The sequence below is a fragment of the Gymnoscopelus microlampas genome (assembly GCF_963454915.1).
Source record: "Gymnoscopelus microlampas genome assembly, chromosome: 8".
NCBI lineage: Eukaryota > Metazoa > Chordata > Actinopteri > Myctophiformes > Myctophidae > Gymnoscopelus > Gymnoscopelus microlampas.
Window position 1 is genome coordinate 26,104,970 of NC_139945.1, and position 22,379 is coordinate 26,127,348.

Here is a 22,379-nt window from a genome sequence, read left to right on the forward strand (position 1 = left end):
TTGATTTGTATATTGTATTATATCATATCATATTATGACTATATTATATAATTTATTATATATATATATATATTTATTATGACTTTCAGCCATGTAATCATTTTCAAATGACTTCTATATTCACACTAGCTTATGTTTTAATCTCTTTAAACTTATGGATATAGGTTTCAACACCAGTCCACATTACTACTGCGCTCTCTAGCTGTCTAGCTGCGGTGTCTGTAATGCCTAATTTAATACTCTGTTAGTTGTAGATCTGTTCTAGTCAGCGTGTGTGTCAGTGTGTGTGTGTGTGTGTGTGTGTGGGGGGGGGGTGTGTACACAGTTTTATTAGCACAGACTAGACACAGCAAGTATTTTTACTGCTTTGTCACGCCTGATCCGGATGCGGAGGTCACTGAAGTGAGCTGAAGTGCGCTTGTTTCCTTCCATCAGCCTTTGGTTTTGTTCTTTCTCTGAAATGGATGAATGAAAGAATAAATAGATGAAGGAGGCGTTATACAGCTTGAAAACCTTTTGCGTTAAAGCATATGACTCATATCATACCAGACTTTTTTTGTTAGATTTGTCCCTCTGCGTTTAATACAATTCAACCCCATACAACCCTATTGCAAAAATAGCAAAAATAGGGAACAAAATAGCAAAAACATTGCCCTAACGCTAACCCTAGCCTGGGATCAATACCATTTTCGGGTTTCTGATCCAGTCAGAGTGGACATAACTTCAGTCAAGTCATCATTACATCACCATGCAGGTGGCTGGAACCAGCGACCGGAACCACTGGTGCCGTGCATCTCCTAAATGATTCCCCTAGTTTAAAACTTGTTTAGTTTGGTATAATCGTTTCATTTCTTTTGGTATAATAATCGTTTGGAAAGTCTGGTGACGCGAGGTTACCCTAACCCTGGTGTGGCTACTCTGATGGCAAACCCCGGACCAGTGTTGCTGCCAAGTTTGGTGCCGATCAGAGCAACAGTGTGCCGTGCAGGTCTGCATGTAACGTTTGTGACGTCCACCGTCGACCGTCAACCGGCGAGACACCCTCTAGGCAATTCAAATATAGAATAGGCCATAAAGAGTGAGGGTGAATGGAATTCTGTCTGACCACGTTTACTTTCTATTATATATCCTCTACACACAAGTACTGTGTGAGAGCAGGTGTTATAATAGAACTATTGTAAGTATGCATTTATTGTTAGTCAGCTCAATGACAACAAGATGACTTTGTCAAGTACATGTGTACTATGTGTAGCAGTGGCCTCGTTTTTGAGTGACGCACAGAGGAGCACGGACATAGCCCCAGACCTGCACGTATAGGCTATACGTTACGTCATAACCTTGCTAATAACACGTATCATCGTAAAGTGTTGATAGCTTAAGTTGTAGATCTGTTCTTTTTGCACATGTGACAACCGGTGCTTGAATGGGCTGCCCGCTCCGCTCCACGTCTCTGGGCTGCTCGCAGCAGCTGGAGTGCTTTTATCTCAGTCAGAAACAAAAACGAACTATGTTGATTGTAAAGAGTAAAACGCGACGTTACTTGGATCAATAGGCATGTAACGATTCACTTAACTCACGATACGATTCGAATCACGATATCACAATACGATTTTTTAAACACAAAATTAGTTTTTCTCTTACATAAATCCAGTATTTCCTTCTCTTTTATTATTTTTTCAATACTGTGTTTCTTTTCAATACAGTAGCAAACTAGAAAAAGTGCTCCTCGGAGCACAGGTCTCCACCAGGTCACGTAGGTTATTGTGGCCTCCTGGTGGTGCTATAACAGGCCAATGTGAAAAGGGTGGCATTTCTTCCTCCGCCTAGTGGGAAGGCGAGTGCAAAATTTTACGGAAATCGCACGCTGCGTTCATAACAAACCAATCCTGCAAACTTTGGAAGCCAATCTTAGCCAATCAGGATAGAATATGGAAAATCAGACAGATCCGTGTTGATCACAGGACTATAGAGATTCTGTGTACCGATTTGCGTGAGGTTTGGACAAAATCTGTAGGAGTGATATCCAATTTTTTTTTTGCACAAATCGGCCTCCTGGTGGCGCTACAACAGGCCAATCTGAAACATTCGGGCAGAGGTTTGGCTTTGGCATCCAGCGAGTGTGTGTGCACAGTTTCGCAGCGGCCAGGCTAACGGTGCCGGAGATTAGCTGTTCACAGACAGACACACGGACGGACGGACGGACAGGGTGCAAAACATATTCTCGCCATGCCTTTCAGCCTGGCAGAGACAATGACTGAAAACTCTTTTTTTTTTAATTCTCTTACAAAGATCCTGTATTTTCTTCTTTTTTCCTGCTATTTGCATCGCACAATTTCTTTAATTTAAATTGTCACCAGTTTGAATCGATTTACGATAAATCGCTACATGCCTACTACCCAACACGTGTGTGTGTGTGTGTGTGTGCGTGTGCGTGTGCGTGTGCGTGTGCGTGTGTGTGTGTGTGTGTGTGTGTGTGTGTGTGTGTGTAAAATGCAAAACTAAATACACCTAAATAAAGTAACCTGAACCTGAACCTTAGCCTGAGTGAGTGTTCCTCTCATGTGTGTCATTTGATCTCAAAGTGCTTGCTGATTAAGGCCTGTCTTCACCACACTGCGTTGATGGAGTTATGTGCATGGTACTGACCTATGGTACTGACCTGTGGGCCTGCTGAGGGCCAGTGAGGGCCGCCCGGTGGACTGCACGTGGTTTGGGGGGGGCCGCCTGCAGTTGAGGCAGGGGGACGGAGGACTGGAACTTGGACACTTCACGCTGAAACTCCTCGTCAAAGGACTGTGCTTCAGCTGGAAGTGGGGAAAGGTCAGGGGTCATGGGATGTGTTAGAGGAGGGGGAGTCAACTTAACAGCAACACAACCGTGGGAAACGAGTCCTTGTTTTGCACAGCGTAAGGATATTATGGATTTACATAAGTACTGACTGAGGTTTGGACAGTGGTGTAAAGTAACTAAGTATATTTACTCAAGTACTATATTTAAGTAACATTTTTAGGTATTTTTTTCTTTACTGGAGTATTTCCAATTTTCAGTACTTTTACTTCTACTCCACTCCATCTCAGAGGTGAATATTGTACTTTTACTCCACTACAATTATATGACAACTTTAGTTACTAGTTACTTTGTAGATGTTGATTATTACAAAACATACAGTATGTTAACCACTTCAGCCCTAGACATTTTGGCCATTCGAAAATAGCCGATCTACAAGCTCACAATGTGTCACGATGTGACGCATTGTCAGCTTGTAGATCTGCTATCTTCTAAATAGTGTTATACATTTGAAAACTTGTGAAATGGGACATTCTGCATAATGAGTATTTTTTTACTTTTGGTACTTAAAGTACATTTTTATACCAATACTTTTGTACCAGGCAGCCTTGCGGCTGCCGTGTTAAAGGGATATTTCACTTTTAATCATGTTTGGGCTCATTTTAAGGTCTATCTACTAAGTTGCTTGAGTCAGTATATTTGCTTAACTTTAAGTAACTTAATTTTAACCATGATAGATTCATTGAAAACAGAAACGCCTGTTCTTTGGTTCTGGTGACTGATATCCTTCTAATCCACGAGGGGGCCATGTTTCTTTTATTACATGTTTCATCTACTTTTTAGAATTTTTGGGGAAAATTAAAAAGCCCACAGGTTTATCTGTCTATTAGATTACACAGAAACCATATATGTGTATGGGGAGGAAGTTCTACACTATGTATTTTGTAATGAACATACATTCGTCCAGATTCTGGAAGTCCTGGTTGAGCTCCCGCTCTCCCGTCTTGTGGTTCTCCTTCCTCTCCACCACGTGTCCCCTGTCCTGGATGTGGTGGCCGATGGCCATCTTCTCCAGGCCGCTCTCAGAGTCCCTCAGTGCTTCCCGGGTCTCCTTGATCTGGAAAAGCCATCAGAAAGGAAACAGATGGTCAGTCAAACCGACAGTCCTCCTTTACAGCCAACCACTTTGAAGTGTGCTGTAATGTCACACTCGCACACGCACAAGCGCACATGCGCACGCACACGCACGCACACGCACACACACACACACACACACACACACACACACACACACACACACACACACACACACACACACACACACACACACACACACACACACACAGAGCTGTGATTTAAACGCAGTAGTATGTCTGCTTATGACGGTGCATCGGTCTCCAAACAGTGGGCCCATTTTTATGGGTTGTGACTTGTAACCACAGTGGAACCACAGTGAGAGTTTAGGAGCCAAAACATATTTTGCTTGTTTTTATTTTGTTTGGTTTTCCCACGCTTTGTTTTGATGTCTCATTTCCTAATTGATTGATTAGCTCCTGGTGTGTGTCTCCTCATTAGCTTTTGGTTTATGTCAGGCTTTGTTCACAAAACAAAGCCGATCGATCTTAGCGCTATTTTTAAATGGTTTGAATGTTGGGAAGAAGTAGTCGCTACAATAGAGAGTGTAACAGTACGTACCCCTCCAGGGGCCCGGCGCGTCTGCGAGGAGGCCTGGAACACCTTCGGAGGCCCGTTTCCAACCTTGGAGTAGGTCATTACTGACGACGAGCTGAACGAATGAGCGTTGGAGTCTGTAGATGGGTTTTCCTGGAGGACACACATGCACACACAGAGACACACACGCATACAAATGTAAGTTTACGACAGCACGCCCAACATGATTACCACGAGTGAGGGCAAATCACTGGCCTAAGATCAGTGGTGTAAAGTAACAAAGTGCATTTACTCAAGTACTGTACTTAAGTACAATTTTGAGGTATTTTTTTACTTTACTGGAGTATTTCCAATTTTCAGTACTTTTACTTCTAATCCACTACATCTCAGAGGCAAATATTGTACTTTTACTCCACTACAATTATTTGAAAACTTTAGTTACTAGTTACTTTGCAGATATGAATTATTATATTATAAAACATACATTAACTCCTTCAGACCTATTTTATACCTAGGCTATTTGAAAATAGCAGATCTACAAGCTCACAGTGAGCTTGTAGATCTGCTATTTTTTACTTTTGATACTTTTGTACTTTTACCCAAGTAGCATTTTGAACACAGGCCTTTTACTTGTAACAGAGTATTTATTTATTGTGGTATTGACACTTTTACTAAAGTAAAATATGTGAGTACTTCTTCCACCACTGCCTAAGATACTCACAAAGTTTCTGTTCATGTCCCCCATCCTGCTCTGCATGTTGAACATCATGTTGTCTATCATGTTGAAGGGATTCATCGTGTCCGTGCCCTGGAAAGAGATCATGCTTTTAAATGAGATGCTGTTATCATCGTGATATTTCCCCTGAAGTATTGAGATTGATAACGGTATCAATCACAATATACACAATACTTGCACGCGCACTTTTTGACATCCCAACCACTTATGCCATGGCCGTTGAGAATACTGGATTGCCATTAGCTGGAGGGTGTTAACCAACCACGCGCCTTGTAGTTGCCTCATCACCGTTTTAAATTAATAGTTACATGCTATCCTTTAAAAACAACATGAATTTCAATATAACTGTCTATTCGAGCACTGGTTCCCAAATGTTTTAGCGAGAGAGAGACCCAAACTAGTGAAAATAGCAGATCTACAAGCTCACAATGCGTCGCATCGCGATGCGTTGTGAGCTTTAGATCTGCTATTTTCACAACTTCTTAAACATGTTTTTGTAATTTATGGAATTTCATAGATTTTTATTTTATTTACTTATGAAATTCTTTTGAAAAAAATAATTGAATTTGTTTTCAACTAAAGAGTTTTTTGGGCGGAATAATAATTAAAAACAAAATGTAGGAAACGGGGAAAAAAAATTTTTTTTATTACCCATGACCCATAAAAATGTGTCGGCGACCCACAAATGTTCCCACTTTTTGGGAACCAGAGTATTTGAGCGTATTGCTGCAAAATATGAATGCCCCTATAAACATGACAGCGTATCTAAATTGTTGGTAAATGGCCATGGTATAAGCAGGATAAACAACTCAGAGCCCTGTGGTTATGGGATAATAATGCACTCTGGTAATTCATCTCCACATCATGTGTTATTATTTTTTTTTTCTTTACAGCGAGACTTGATCATCACTTATTTAAAAATGTCTAAACAATAGGTGAGGAAATTATGGCTGCACAAAAAAGTATAGTTTTCCAAATACACACAAGTATTAGTCTCAGTGGTTGTGGGAGTGGAATTATTATATTTCAATTCTTTCCATCTCTATTTATTAATCCATCCAGCAGTCTTACTCTGCAGCTGAATGGAAGCATATCACGTACCTAACCACTTAAACCCTATGCTTTGTTGACTGGGTTCCCCCAGGGGTCTACACTTGGTCCCTTTTTTGCCTCTACACCCCAAATCTCCTCACCAAAAATAGCCGATCTACAAACTCACAACATGCAACGTTGCAACGCGTTGTGAGCTTGTAGATCTGATATTTTTGGCAAAAGTTTGCCTATTTTAGAATGGATTGATTTGGTGTGCGTACGGGCATGGACGCATTCAACTGTAAATAGAGATGGTGCTGGGGCTTTTAATACATCCACGGAGGATGACCCTGGTTAAGTTTAGACAAGAGTTTGCTGTGGTTAAAGGAAGACCTCACCTGCTTGTGCTTATTCACCTGTTGTGGTTAAAGTAGGAATTTTGTCAACTGTATCTCCATATATGGGTTCTCAATCATGCTAACTATAGGACAGTACAGTACAATCTCTGCATTGCATACTCATGCTGTGTCTCAGAGACGGGCTGTGGATGCAGCTAAGTGTAACTGCCGATCATGGGCTTTCAAATCATGGAACGTTAGCACGATAACATAGTAGCTTCATTTGTTGCTTCAATAAAAAAAAGAAGCAGTTTGAAATCTAGTGGACATAAATGAACCGTCATGTAGTGATTAGTGATGACTGATACACGTCTAGAGATAGGGTTGAAAAAGGGTGTTTCTTTAAGGCTAGGGTACTGAGAGGGCATCCCTCACACAATAGCAAAATACTCAGTGTTAATCTATCTCTGTGAGTATATTGCCATGTACTTTATGTACATCTGTACACCAAATCTGTACATCCATTCCAGGGTCTACCCACCCTAAAAGCTGTGATGATAGTTAGATTCAAACAGTGAGTTCAGCTGTGTGAAAAGAACAGCCAGAAAGGCTGAAGTTATCACCGTGCCACCTGGTCACTAGGCAACACCAGCTCACAAAATAACTCTGTGTAAACAAACACATGTGCTACATGTGTCAGGTCGCGGCACAAATGTATCCATTCACATTAAATGTTACTGCACGCACCACATGTAAAAACATTCACATCAAAAGACACGGCATGCACAAGACACAAATATGCCTCGCCAGTAAACTTAATACAGAATGTAATGTCCTCCTAGTATCAGCTGCTGAGACAGTTGGGCTGCAGAGCTGTGACAGTATGACTTTGTCATTAAACATTAAACCATGATAAGCTGCCAACACTCTGTGGAGGTATCTCTGTAGTGTAGGCATTTACAGTCCACATGCCTTCAGAGATATTACTGTACCTTCATTGACAGTCTAGAGTAGACAGTACATTTGAGTGTCTTCTTTAGTGTCTTCTAAGTCATATTCTAATGGAGGTTAACTGTCACAAAACTATCTTAGCTAACAATCCAGGGGTGAAAACAAGTCAATGGAATAATGATGATGTTAATCAACAAATGAAGTACGCATTTAGAGGGGAAACAACAACACACAAATTAAGTTCACAATGAAGTTACAACATTGCTCCACAAATACTCTGCAAGCCACTGGACATCATTTCCCAGGTCATGCGTCACACACACTACAGATCAATGATAATAAATCGTTGGGAGACGAGAGTGCAAGCATGCCTGTGGTCATGTCGGGGTTAAATGGAGGCACTCATGACGACGGAGTAACGCCTGTTCAACTGACCGTTGACTGACCGTCAACACTGCTGCCAACAGGTGACAGAGACTGACTCATCCCCTGAGGAACATTACAGTAAAAACATATTTTTTTTAAATATCATGGTATGGCGTCAGTACAGTAGCAGCCTTATGGTACTATACTGTATCGTTGCAGTCGGGCAGAAAACTCTAGTGTTTTTTCGTAAATTAACGCCCTACTTGATCATAGTGTCACACAATAGCATCAAAAGTAGCAGATCTACAAGCTCGAAACGCGGCGCGAAGCAACGCGTTTTGAGCTTGTGGATCTGCTACTTTTGCTGTTTTTGAATGTGAATCCTGAAATGTAACAGTTTTAGACATACAGTATGAGGTTTCCACCCGACAGAGACGATATTATATGGTCAGACATGCACAACAGAAACAGTGAAAGGGTCTCGTTCACTTCCATTCGATGTGAGTAAAGGGGTCGAGCTTCCGATGAGTAGCAAAATCGCATCACAGGTTCAACTTGTTGTTTTTTGTCTTTTTCTTTTTTTGTGTGACATTTTTAAGCCCTTATTTGACAGTGATAGAGGAGAGAGAGAAGAAGAAATGTTCAGAAGGAGAGTAGGGGAGTGTTATTTAATAAATGGTCTGGCCGGCTGGGAATCAAACCGGAGACTCGACGACCAGGGCGTTGTGCCCTAATCAATTGGAGCTCAGGTCACCGGGTCGCCCCAAACTTTGACACATTTGACGCCTTGGCATGTGTTGGTTGCTACACCTGCCATCATCACACATATGTGACAGTACCCTTAAACTCAAGTTTTACTCTCGCACATGACGGTGTCACTTGCAGACAAGAGACAAAGTTGTGTGACAGAGTATTAGGCATTGCACACTAACACAGATGCTCACAATAAAACAATTACCATTGGCACTTAGCAGACACTCTTGTTCAGAGCGACTTATGAGTGTGAGATCATCAGAGTAAGCATGAATTCTATTTTCAAGTTAAATAGTCACATAAGTATAGTGAAAATAGAGCAATAAATGCCTCAAAGAAACTAGGATACTACACTCACACACATTGCAGCGCAGTCCTCTAACAAATTCACCAGAGTCACGCACACTATTTGCACATGGTGTTTTGTCAGCTCGCGGTTCCTTCCTCCTCAAGGCTTTGTTCTGAGGTCGTCTTACACAGCTCAGTAAAGCCCTTGACACACTTCCACAGAACTGTGTCGGCCCTAGGCCTCTAGCGAGGCCTTGAACTTTTGCGGGGAGTGCGGAACCGAAGAGCCGCAGAGGAAGAGGAGGAGGATGACTGGCGATGATGAAGAATGCTGTCCTTCAGTCAGAGCCTCCGTTCGCCTGAACAAACCCCCAGGGGTGTTTACGACCTCAAAGCCCTGGGATAAGCATGTCACTATGGCCGTGGCTCTGTGTATGTAATGTGTGTGTGTGTGTGCGTGTGCATGTGTGTGTGTGTGTGTGTGTGTGTGTGTGTGTGTGTGTGCTTGGGGGGGTCAGGCATTGTGCATAACGAAAGGTTAGTGAATGACTTGTGTTCCAAGTGTAATTGGGTCGCGTTGCCAGGGATTAGCGCAGGCTTAACGCTGAAGCCCAGCTTCGTTCTAGGAAGACCGCGATGGGCCGGACCGTACGACCCGGACAGGACGGGCCAGGGATCCGACATGTTGAGAGACGGAAGGGGTGTGTGTGTGTGTGTGTGTGTGTGTGTGTGTGTGTGTGTGTGTAGTGGGGGGGGCAATCGAGAGTCCAAAGCTGCTCGCTCAGCTATTTGCAAAGGTCACGCTGATGTAAAACGCTCGCTGCCTGGCGTTCCGTATAACATATGAAGCCTTGTGGCCAATTATATCTCCGGGAGGCATCTACCAACTAATAAATGCCGCTTACATTTCTGCCGGCGGTATTTTTAGCTTGCCAAGGGGGGGGGGAGGTCGGCCGAACCGAGCAATCGAGAGCGCAAAATATGGAGCGTGGACTCACTGGTCTTTCGAACGCATTATTTTAGGCTACTGCAGCTTTGTTCTCTCTCTCTCTCTCTCTCTCTTTAACTCTCATCACTTCTTTTTCTGACCTCCCTTTGCCTCCCATGTTCTTTCTCGTTGGGGTACTGAGACTGCCTTTGCCTTTAACGGAGGTGATAATAACTCCCACCACAAGGGGGGGGGGGGGGTGCGTGGAGGTTTCGTTTCTAGGAACTGGAGCGTCGCGAGGGAGATAGCGGCTCACTGCTGAGGAATGAAGCAAAACCCATCAGTGAGATACAGAGGGATCGGTAGAGTAGTTAGGTGTAATGGGTAGAGCTGAGGTTAGTTCTTAAAATGAAGTGACAGCAGCACTAGCCCAGTTTGTAACGAGAGTCTGCACACTGCTACTGAAAAAAGCTCTGCTTATTTATTTATGTACTGTGGTCAACGTTTCGATCACTTCAGATCTTCATCAGTAGACCAGGACATCAGGTAAAAGTCCTGATGAGGATCTGAAGTGATCTAAATGTTGACAGCAATAAATAAATAAAATAAGCAAAGTTGTTTTCAGTACCAATGTGTGGACTACTTTATTTTTGTGTCGCTGTTTCTCCTGCAGACACAGACATTCTACTGAAGTGAAACCCTCTGCTTATTGCATGAAGCCTTGTATGTATACTCCGTGGTACGAGGTACGGTCTTTTGAAAATCAGTCGTTTTCAGCAAGCGAGTTTAAATCTAGTTAAACAGTCCTCCTGGTCCATTATCATTTCACTGATTGCGGTGAAAGTTCTCAGAAGTTTGGCCAAATTCACAACCAAGGATGGCATTTGGAAAGCTGATGCTACACAGGGATGCTTCCAGTCACATCAGAGCATCAACCTGGCACCAGTCGGTAACCATTAAAGCCCTTTGCGTCGTTGTATGACCAATATCTAATAGCTGATGCTATCGTATCTTGACACACGTTGTGAGCTCGTAGATGGGACACACATTCTATTTTCCATTTCAAGAAAAGCAACTGTTTTGGACATACTGTAAAAGGCTTCTTGCCCAACAGCGACGATTTGAACATTGCAGGACACAACAAACAGTGCTGTCGGACTTGTCTCTCAGTCTGTCCTGAGAGACTACTGGATCATTGTACCATAAACCTGTGTGACTAATGAAGGAGGGCGACCCGACGCGACACCTCAGACGTCTGAAAGCAGATCCGGACGAGAGAGTCACTGCAAAACACTGAAATAGGCCTGATGTGTTTTAGCAACAGCACTGCAACACATATCTAAGCTACCACAGACACCACAAGTCTAGCTCTAGAATCCTCCCAGTCCAAGACAGTACTACTCACCCCGCTAAGAATAAAACACTATCATCTGAAACCACATCTCACCCTCTATTTATAAACAACTTAGATTGATGTCCAGAAATGTGATAGGGCGAAGGGGTATTTGGAGGAATTTTCGGCTAAAACGTCATGGCCAAAAAGCTCCACGGTTGTAACGCCGCGTTCACACAAGCAGCAAAAAAGCGACAGGCTTTTCAAAGTCATTTTCAATGAAAGCCAGCGACATGAAGCTACAAAGTGATGCTACTGAAGCTATAAACTGAAATCGCACACGTTGGCGGGCTAGCTAATGTGTGCAATTTGGAAACCGGTGTTAACCTAGTCCGTCCACCGAATCAGACGAGGCACTCAGCGATGTGTGAGGCCATCGGCTGCCAGATCGCTCCTGTGCGCCTCACAACTTAAGCCTTAAGTGGTTAATGTATGTTTTATAATGTAATCATTTCTATCTACAAAGTAACTAGTAACTAAAGTTTTTAAATAATTGTAGTGGAGTAAAAGTACAATATTTGCCTCTGAGATGTAAGTAAAAGTACTGAAAATTGTAAATACTCCAGTAAAGTAAAAATACCTCAAAATTGTACTCAAGTACAGTACTTGAGAGTAAATGTACTTGGTTACTTTAGACCACTAATAAATGATAACTATATTGGATCCATTGGAACACAGGGATTTTTTTCCCATTTCTTGGAAAGGACATGGGCCACAAGGTTTCAGCCCAACAGGGTCAATATCCACCCCGTTGCCCAGCTAACTGACACAAGAAGCTGTACGTTTTCAGTGCTATGTGGCGAATGTGTGTGACAACCAGGTCTATAAAAACCCAAAAGAAGCGACTAGGCCACATGAGCACTTCAAACCTGTATACGTCGGCTATTTGAAAATAGGTGATCTACAAGCTCACGAGGCGTCCCGATGCGTTGTGCGCTTATAGATCTGGAAAAAGTGCAAAATGTGGAATATTTTGGAAACATTTTAACAACACAAATCTGGTACGAGGGTCCCTGGCACAAAATATAATTTCAGGTGGGGGTCCGTGGACAAATATATACACATTAATGTGGGGGTCCTTGACATGAATATGTTTGAAAGCCACTGGTTTAAATGACAATAGGAAACAAGCCCAAATAAGCAACTATTTAGAAACAAGACCAAAAAACGCAACTCGCTACTACCAATATTTACAAGCAACTTTACAGAAAAACAAGCCCAAAGTCGCTTATAATGAGCAGACCTGGCAACGCTGTGTGTTTTATGTGCATGCATGGCTTGATGCATGTTTGCATGTCTGCGTGTATGTGTATATTTGGACTAAATGAAACACATGTTTGGTGTGTGCGTAAGTATGTATGTACTGTATGTGTGTGTGTGCATTTAGTGGGTGCATCATGTACTTGCATATTTTCAAGTGCACGTGTGTGTGTGTGTGTGTGTGTGTGTGTGTGTGTGTGTGTGTGTGTGTGTGTGTGTGTGTGTGTGTGTGTGTGTGTGTGTGTGTGTGTGTGTGTGTGTGTGTGTGTGTGTGTGTGTGTGACATTGGAGAGCAGCATGGGGGTGAGCTGTCTGTCATCTAGCTAGTAACCCATCAACACTGTGCCAAGACTCTGCCTGCCAAACAGATGGAGCTACAGACACCAGCAACCACAGAACAACATCCATGACACACACACACGCACACGTTTGCATTACCATACTTGTGAAGAGAGCAACATCTGAATCTTTTTCTAATTGTAAGCCTATAATTCCCCAAATGTTTTCTCCTGACCATAAAACAACCATTTATCTTGTGAGGACCAGAACAATGGTTCTTCACAATTTCAAAAAAGTCTACTATACTAGTGGGGACAATCACTGCTCAAAAGTATAGTAACACAAGTACACGCACACGCACACACACACACACACACACACACACACACAAACGCGCGCACGCACGCACGCACACACGCACGCACGCACGCACGCACGCACGCACGCACGCACGCACGCACGCACGCACGCAGAAATACAATCTCTATTGGCAGATTAGGTCTGGAACCAGTTGATGTCGGGCAGAAACCTCCTATCTCCATATTAAAACTTTTTTTCCCCCCGTAAATTAACGCCCTACGTGATCATACCACGGCGTCACACAAAAGCATCAAAAGTAGCAGATCTCGAAACATGGCGCGAAGTGACACGTTTCTAGCTTGTAGATCTGCTACTTTTGCTACTTTTGAATTTGAATCCTGAAAAGTCTTTTGGACATATGAGGTTTCCACCCGACAGAGACAATAATATGCCAAATATCTCAATAGCGATACAATATACAGTACGTATGACTATGGGTTCACATTTATTTTATAGCATTTCAAAAGCAGCAACAGTGTGAACTAAACATTCTTCAAAACACAGTCACAGTGCCATAGTGGTATATATCCTTCTGACCTTTTTAGTCTTGGTGCTGCTGACCAATTCAGTCAGTCAGTCAGTCAGTCAGTCAGTCAGTCAGTCAGTCAGTCAGTCAGTCAGTCAGTCAGTCAGTCAGTCAGTCAGTCAGTCAGTCAGTCAGTCAGTCAGTCAGTGGTGCACCTAGACTGAACTGGTCTGGAGGAATCCCTCTCTACAAAGACTTTTAACACAGTAGCACGACTTTGGCAATGACCGCACGGCTGAGAACCAACACGCTGCTGTTAAGTGTGTGTGTGTGTGTGTGTGTGTGTGTGTGTGTGTGTGTGTGTGTGTGTGTGTGTGTGTGTGTGTGTGTGTGTGTGTGTGTGTGTGTGTGTGTGTGTGTGTGTGTGTGTGTGTGTGTGTGTGTGTGTGTGTGGGGATCGGGTTCAGTGGAGTAAGCTCGGTGGTTTGTTGCGATGATCCATTTGCAGCTCTACACCGTGTATTTTAACGAACGGTATTCTGCTTGTGGTTTGTGACTGCACCGGGTTAGCTGTCTAGGGTTCCAGGTGTTTCAGAAATCTCCGTCCAATAAACAACCCTCTCTCTCCGAAACCACAAACATGTTGCACCTGTGCCTCTTAGGCTCCCCATGGTGTTTCCTTCTCCCCCATGGTTCTGTCCGGATCTGAAGGAGACATACAAGGCTCATCCTGTGTGGACTCACTACATTATAGTCCTTCTCTAAGGAAGATTTGGCACAAACATGGGGATGAATTAATTCTGCTGTTATGCCACCAAAATGTGGAATGCCATACCAACAGCCATTAAAAAGTGTGACTTCCTACACTCCTTTAAAAGTTCAAAAACGCCATAAAAGAACACCTGTCTGCAATTTACAACTGGATCTAGACAAGTCTTGTAGCTTGCCAAAAGAAATGACCCCCCACTGTTTTTCTGTAAAGATTTTTTACTGCTCCTAGTATTGATGATTTCTTGTATAGTATTGAATGTCTTTATATGTCTTGATGAATTGAATACACAGGACCACAATGGAAAACAAGCCCTCAGGGCTTTTTGTGTTATCCTTTTAGCATGATTGTAAAACTGTACCTTTTGCAAACTGTTAATAAAGTATTCAATCAATCAATCAAAGAGCTCTCCCTCACTTGCAGAGAAGAGCCACTTAGCTCACCCTCGCAGATCCAGTTCAGACACTTTCCCTCCAGCGTTACCTAACACCTCAGATCCTTTCAGCCTGAATTAGTCAATGACATGATGGCTAATAGAGAGGACACACAGAGAGAGAGAGAGAGAGAGAGAGAGAGAGAGAGAGAGAGAGAGAGAGAGAGAGAGAGAGAGAGAGAGAGAGAGACTTGGCGGCAGGCCAGGCCAGCCAGGCTCGGTTCTGTTCTGACGAGAGTCATTATCAAGGATAAATATGCAGGTCATCACGAGGTAAGGGGATTATAAGAGACGTTGTGGGACTGTTGTTAAAAACAGGCCAGGACAGATGACCACCAGCTGGGGCAGGAGAGGTGTGTGTGTGCGTGCGTGCGTGCGGCGTGCGTGCGTGCGTGCGTGCGTGCGTGCGTGTTGTAGAATCGAAAAGGACCTGATGATCAAGTGTACGATTGTACTGGGAACAACTAAGGCAATTGTAGGAAGTTTAAAAATAGCCTATGAGTAAATATCTTGCAATATATGGTGGTGGTGAGGGGGGAGGGGGGAGTGGGGGGTCAATGAAACAAGTAGTACATACATATCACAATTGGATGATCATTATTACTTTTCTAAACTACAAGCATTCTGTACGTACTACATTTGGGTAAACGAATATCAAAGGAGGTCACGCACATCCACGTACCATTTAAAGGCATGTGCTGAACTCAAAAGAACATATCGTGTCTGTCGGGCCAAAACGTTTCAGGATTCATAATTCAAAAGTAGCCAAAGTAACAGATCTACAAGCTCAAAACATGTCGCTGTTGTGTGATCAAGTAGGGCGTTAATTTACGGAAAAAAAAACGACATCAACGTTATATGAAAGGCAGAAAAAGAGTTTGCACACTGTAGCCCTTCTATGACTTTATTGTGGTGTCAAGTGACGTTTGAGGCAACAATGCTCTCTTTCAGACACACAGACACACGTTCTGAAGAAGAGCATTGTTGCTCCAAACGTCACTTGTTCTTGTGGACATACAATAAGGTCATAGAACGGAGCCACAGTGTGGAAAACTCTTTTTCTGCCTTTCTACATATGGGTATACAATAATTGTGAATCAATAAAGTTTTGGCTGAGATAACACACTTTCCCATGTAGGGCTGCAAATATTGATTATCTTCTTAGCGATTATCATAATGATTACTTTCTCGATACATTTATTAATCAAGAAACACGTGTTTTGGTAATTAAAAAAGTACATCTATTGTAGCGACTCCACAGAAGTGGACCGGCGTAACTCGCTTCTCTGTGTGAGCTAGCTCTCTTGGCTGTTGGGTGCCAGACTGGTGAGTTGACGGTCCAGGTTCGCTCCCAGCTTAGAGCGTTGCTCTATTCGCTACTATATATTTATATACTGTATATATATAAAATATGAGCAATCTGTTCTCCATCTTGTTGTTGTGTGTGCAAGTCATAATTGACCTGTGTCTGTCTTCAAAGTGGTGTGTGTGTGTGTGTGTGTGTGTGTGTGTGTGTGTGTGTGTGTGTGTGTGTGTGTGTGTGTGTGTGTGTGTGTGTGTGTGTGCATGCGTACGTGCGTGCGTGTTTGAGAGAGAGAGAGAGAGAGAGAGAGAGAGAGAGAGAGATTCTGTCATCATGGGTATGTGTCGGCCGTACACATGTGACCTGGGACTGACTGACCTACATACATACAGTACATGTACTGTATTTCATCACTGTCTGGCAGAAACCTTGTATCTCCATATTTCATCTTTGTAAGTACTTTCTATTAAATGTTTATATATAAATGCTCTATTTCATACTTATTACACTGTTACTTATTACTCGTATGACAGTGTCGCACAATAGTAGATAGATACCAAGCTATTTTGAAAAATGATGTGCCTAAAATTGGGACATCAGCCATCAGTCCATCTGTAGGTTTTATACAAATTTTACCAATGCGGAGTATTAAAAAGAGCATGTGATTAAATAATAACTACATTGGGTCACTTGGAACACAGTTTTTTTGGACATGCCAAGGTGTCACAAAACTGATCATTTTCAGTATTCAAATTCAAAAGTAGCAAAAGTGGCAGAAAAACGTGCAGATCTGCTACTTCTGATGATTTTGTGTGACGCTGTAGTGAGTTAGAATATGGAGATAAGAGGTTTCTGCCCGACAGCGATATCTTCATCAGTTGCTCTATATCTATCCAGACACAGTCCTGTGATCAGCCCACACTCTGCTCATTATAACCTTCTAACAGTAGAGAATGGGAGAGAGAGAGAGAGAGAGAGAGAGAGAGAGAGAGAGAGAGAGAGAGAGGGGGGGGCAGGGTTTACTGGGGTCGTAGTGGCAAGCGGCCCCTCTGGCAGCGTAACCGAAACCCCTCTTAGTGAAGGTATGAGCAGCAGGGCAACCCTCTTGGCCTCTCTGCACTGGGCTATATGGAGCTCTGAGGAGGAGCTATTTATAGAGCATTGTTCCACTGACACACTGCTTTTCTTGTAAAGAAACACATACTGTACACACATACTGGTGGTGGAAAGTAACTAAGTAGATGTACTCAAGTACCGGACTCATGTCCTATACAAAGCCAAAGTGCAGTAACTACATTTTTTGTGACTCATTCGTCTGACTCAAAGGTCAACTCAGCCTTTATGATTTGGGGGAGGGATAAACAGTTACCTCATTAACAGATATACAATTAGTGTAATAGTATCACTTCCATAACCCATTTGGCTGGCCAGCTGAAACACTATTTCCTTTTTTCGATACTTTATACTTCTACTCCACTATATCTCAGAGGTAAATATTGACAAAAAAACAATGTTTTTTAGAGATTTTGACAAACTTTTCCAAAAACTTGTGAATTGGGACATTCTTCATAATGACTACTTTTACTTTTAGTACTTCTTCCACCACTGCACAGCGCACATACATGTATGTTACTCTCTCACATTCAAACACAGAGTGTTGGTCTAGTTGTCATGTTTATCTTTGTTGTATCAAGTAAAAAAACATTAGCACTGCTTCACATGGGAATAGTGGTGTAACGGTTAATTGAGCTAATCAATTTAATCAATATATATATACACACTGTATATATTTTTTTCTAAATACAATTGCTTGTAGATCACTATCTTTCACTGTCTTCGTGCGACACGGTTTGATTTATCCATTTAGGCCAGGGGTCAACGTTCAACATTTTTCAGCCCAAGGACCCCCTAGCTGAAAGAGATATGAAGCAGGGACCCCTCCACCACATAAGCCTGCTGTATTTTCATATATTTCATAGACCAACACCAAACCTCTTTGCCGAAAATAACGCCTCGCGAAAATAACGCCTCGCGCTCACAACGCCTCGCGCTGCGAGGCGTTGTGAGCTTGTAGATCTGCTAATTTTGGCTCAAGTTCTCATCAGAATAGGGGGTCCCGGACCCCCTGTAGTAACTCTGAGGACCCCCTGTTGAAGATCTCTGATTGAGTCGATTATTTAAAAAAAAGTCTATAAGAATGAATTCACATTGCTTGTATTCTCACCCTGTGCTCGTCCCTCAGTGCCAGAGCTGAGCTGGGCTGTCCCGGCGCTGTGCGCCCGCCGTGGTGCCCGCCGTGGTGCCCGTGCCTCCCTCCGTCCATCAGGCTGGGCATCATGCGATGCCCGCCGAACGGGTCCGAGAAGCTACGCATCATCTGCCGCACATGCTCATTGTGAGCCCGGAAGGGATCCGCCCTGCACCACAGGAAGAGAGAAGAAGAAAGAACGGTCAACATTGATCGATTGATTGATTGATTGATTGATTGATGAGCTCTTGTCTAGTATAGGGCATAGCAGTGGCGGCCATTTTGTGGTTCCACTCAAAAAAATACCCATTCATTTTTCCCATAGAAATTTCCAAAACTATTTGTATCAATTACTTTAAGCCTATTAGTCAAGCCATTCATGCTCCTGGTGAATCATGACCATAAAACATTTGATTCTGTGAAGATGTTTTGATGTTTTGGGGGAAAACTGTAAAACAAAGGGTATTTATTAAATATAGTATATCATATAATATATTTTTTTTTTCACAGAATCAATAAAGTATCAGATCTACAAGCTCAAAACACAGCTTGTAGATCTGCTACTTTTGCATTTTTTTTATTTGAATCCTGAAAAGTAACAGTTTTGGACATCTGAGGTTTCCACCCGACAGAGACGATATGTATTTGGCTGCGGACCCCCATTTGAAAGGATTTGGTGCCAAGGACCCCCTGGCATAAGATTTGTGTTGTTAAACATTTTTTTCAACATTTTTCCCACAATTTCTTTCACAATGTTTCACAAAGATCTACAAGCTTAGCTCACAATGATGTGATCGGATGTTTTCGCTAATTGATGCACAACAAAGTATGTACAGTATAGGGCTTAAATGGTTGATACAGTTTTTGTGTCTTATTTAATATGGGATCATCTCAAATCACAAAAGCCTTCTCTACAGGCTGAAATAAACTGTATGACTTATTGACAAACCATGATGAACCTCATTGAATGAGCCACAGACAGGATTACTAATCAAATATTCTAAAACAAACTGTATATTTATATACAAAAGCTAGTCTGAACTAAATGCGGACAAGCACTACTCCAACTCAGTCTGCATGTAAACAGAAATGTATTGTATGTGTATTATAGTCTGACAGTCTGACAGTCTGACCAGTGGTGGAAAGTGACTGAGTATATTTACTCAAGTATAGGTATTTTTTACTTTTAAGTATTTTTTACTTCTACTCCACTACATCTTGGAGGCAAATATTGTACTTTTGCTCCAATGCAATTATTTGAAAACTTTTAGTTACTAGTTACTTTGCAGATTTTAGATTATTATTTACGAAACCACTTCAGCCCTATATACTTTGACAATTTGAAAATATTGATCTACAAGCTACGAGCTTGTAGATCTGCTATTTTCAAAGATTTTTTATATTTTTTATACATTTGAAAATTTGTGAAATGGGACGTTATGCATAATGAGTATTTTTACTTTTGGTACTTTAAGTATATTTCGATGACAATACCTTTGTACTTTTACTCAAGTACATTTTGAATACCAAACTTTTAACAGGCTATTTCTACAATAGGGTATTGATACTTTTACTTGAAAATGGGAGTACTTCTTCCACCACTGAATACAGCTATTACTATTTTATTTATTTGTATAGCACTACCTATTCTGATCCATATGCATTATCTATTGCTACAAATGGCTTGCGGTTGTGAACCTCTATAGTGTACAATTACTTTATGTCGTTCAGACACATGTTATTACATATTAGTTTAACCTACAGTATCATAACATCTTGGAGAAGGATAATTCATCTGACAAGACAATTTCAATTTCTGCAGCAACTCTCCAATAGTGAGCAGAAAAGTGGTTAAGGATGTCTGACTGTAATAGGATGATTTAAGGTTATTAGAGGTGGCTAAATAAAGTCTATAATAGCATTAGCAATAATGACTTCATCTCACACAACAATATCCAGTATACTCTGTTATTATAGGCTACTTTAAACGAGAAAATATGAGTTGCTTGATTATTATTATTAAAACATTTTCCAACTCAGTCAGAAGCAAATTGGAAGCTATAAGTGGTTGTGGTCTTATAATCAGTGGTGGAAAAAGTAATCACATTTTTTACTTAAATAAAAGTATCAATACTGCAATGCAGAAATACTCTGTTACAAGTAAAAGTCCGGAATTCAAAATTGACTTGAGTATAAGTACAAAAGTATTGACATCAAAATATACTTAAAGTACCAAAAGTAAAAGTACTCATTAGGCAGAATGTCCCATTTTACAAGTTTCAAATGTATAAAAATCTTTTGAAAATAGCCAATCTATGCGTTGTGAGCTTGTAGATTGACTATTTTCAAATAGGCAAAGTTTAAATAGGGCTGAAGTGGTTGATGCATGTTTTTTAATATAATCCAAATCTACAAAGTATTTAGTAACTCAAGTTTTCAAATAATTGTAGTGGAGTAAAAAGTACAATATTTGACTCTGAGATGTAGTGGAGTAGAAGTAAAAGTATTGACAAGTCAATTGGCAATACTCTAGTAAAGTAAAAGTACCTCAAAACTGTACTTAAGTACAGTACTTAAGTCAATGTACTTACAGTAGTTACTTTCCACCACTGCTTATAATAAATAAAGTAAGAGAGCTATACTCACGAGAAAAAGGGGTCCTCGTCAAAGTCTCTGACAAGACTGTTAAACATATTTCCAGTGGATTGAAGTGGCTTTACAAAGCAGAATGAAATGGAATAAGGAAAGCTGGTGGAAGGTGTTGTGTTGCCCTCACAGTACAGTACTGTACAGTCACAGCAGCAGGTGCAGCAGTGAAGTGAGGTCCAGTGCACTGCAGTCTACAACCGTCCCAGAAACACAAGTCACACACTGCTCTGCAACCTGCCAACCACTGACCACTTACTATACCACACTCATACTGGAGCTACCCAGGACCATGTGACCCCCAAACACCACCCTCTGATTGGACAGTTATTCCCAGCTCTGCTCTGAACAGGTTCTGTAGGCAGCAAATGTTTATGTGTGGCTGCCATAACAACGGGGGGAGGCACTCTAGGAATGTCTCTAATGATAATGATGATAATAATAATAATAATGATAACCTTACACCTTTCATATATCAAATTCAGCCCAAAGTGCTTCACATACAATTGGCAAATAAATAAATGATAAAGTAGTACAAAGTTAGCAATTAGAAAAAATAACAATATAAATAGTTTAAGGCAAACAAGACAAAGCATACAATGAAATGAAATAAAACAAAAATAGAATGACATGGACATAAAATTAAATACCATCTACAAACGTTGTTTTTGTAGTTTATCTTGTGCACTTTATTTGATCAGTGGTTAGCCTATCTTTTCCTTAACATGTTTTTTTTTTGTATTTAAATTTTTATCCCACGATTTTGCAACCCATTTTTTCACCCAGTGCCAATCGTCTAAGTAATCCTGGGCGCTACACTCCCTCTGCCAGCCTAGGGAGAGCCTAGAGCCGAGCTCATGGTATACGTTATAGCATAAGTCAGTGTAAAAAAAATCTGTTTGGGATCTGTCATCACACACAAGAAGAATTCAGAAGAGCTAAGGCTTACTTGTGAATATGTCACCACTTCAACCATTTTCAACTTATCTTCATATTTGCCCCTCACTAATGCTTATTAAAAGATGGTACCATTTGTCTATAGGTCTCTGAGGAGGGCTGTGCACAGTTCAGAAGCCCAACTACCAGTTACATCATCGGTAGGCAGGTTTGGTAAATTCAAAATAATATTTCAAAAAATGAATGCAAGAACAACGGCTTCTATTTCAGCCTGCTAACTTTCCAGGAAGAGAGATGAGGCTCAGGCTGTAGTTTCTACTTGAGACACAGACCAAATAGACAGAAATAGTGCCATTTTACATGTCATCACGACTTGTTCAACAATAATGCTTACATATCTATCTGGAGGTTTCATAAAGCAACAACATACGGTATGTCACGTGGACCTGAGGTCGTCTGGTACAAACTGCACATC

The 22,379-nt window shown here is 41.6% G+C and overlaps 1 protein-coding gene across 3 annotated transcripts; it reads right to left on the minus strand.

The window, feature by feature from the left end:
• Nucleotides 1-314: 314 nt before the first annotated feature.
• Nucleotides 315-21,247, minus strand: mlf1 (myeloid leukemia factor 1). Of its 3 annotated transcripts, none has more exons than XM_084064344.1 (8): nucleotides 21,008-21,247; nucleotides 18,338-18,530; nucleotides 7,951-8,004; nucleotides 5,180-5,266; nucleotides 4,483-4,611; nucleotides 3,745-3,904; nucleotides 2,660-2,804; nucleotides 315-455 (listed from the first exon to the last, which is right to left on the minus strand). In XM_084064344.1, exons 1-8 carry the CDS (start codon nucleotides 21,052-21,054, stop codon nucleotides 395-397), a joined length of 876 nt encoding a protein of 291 aa, XP_083920470.1. In that variant the 5' UTR covers nucleotides 21,055-21,247; the 3' UTR covers nucleotides 315-394. The 3 variants fall into 3 exon arrangements, with proteins under 3 accessions (XP_083920470.1, XP_083920471.1, XP_083920472.1); XM_084064345.1 differs by having other exon boundaries at nucleotides 2,647-2,804; XM_084064346.1 differs by lacking the exon at nucleotides 7,951-8,004.
• Between the last annotated feature and the right edge of the window lie 1,132 nt (nucleotides 21,248-22,379).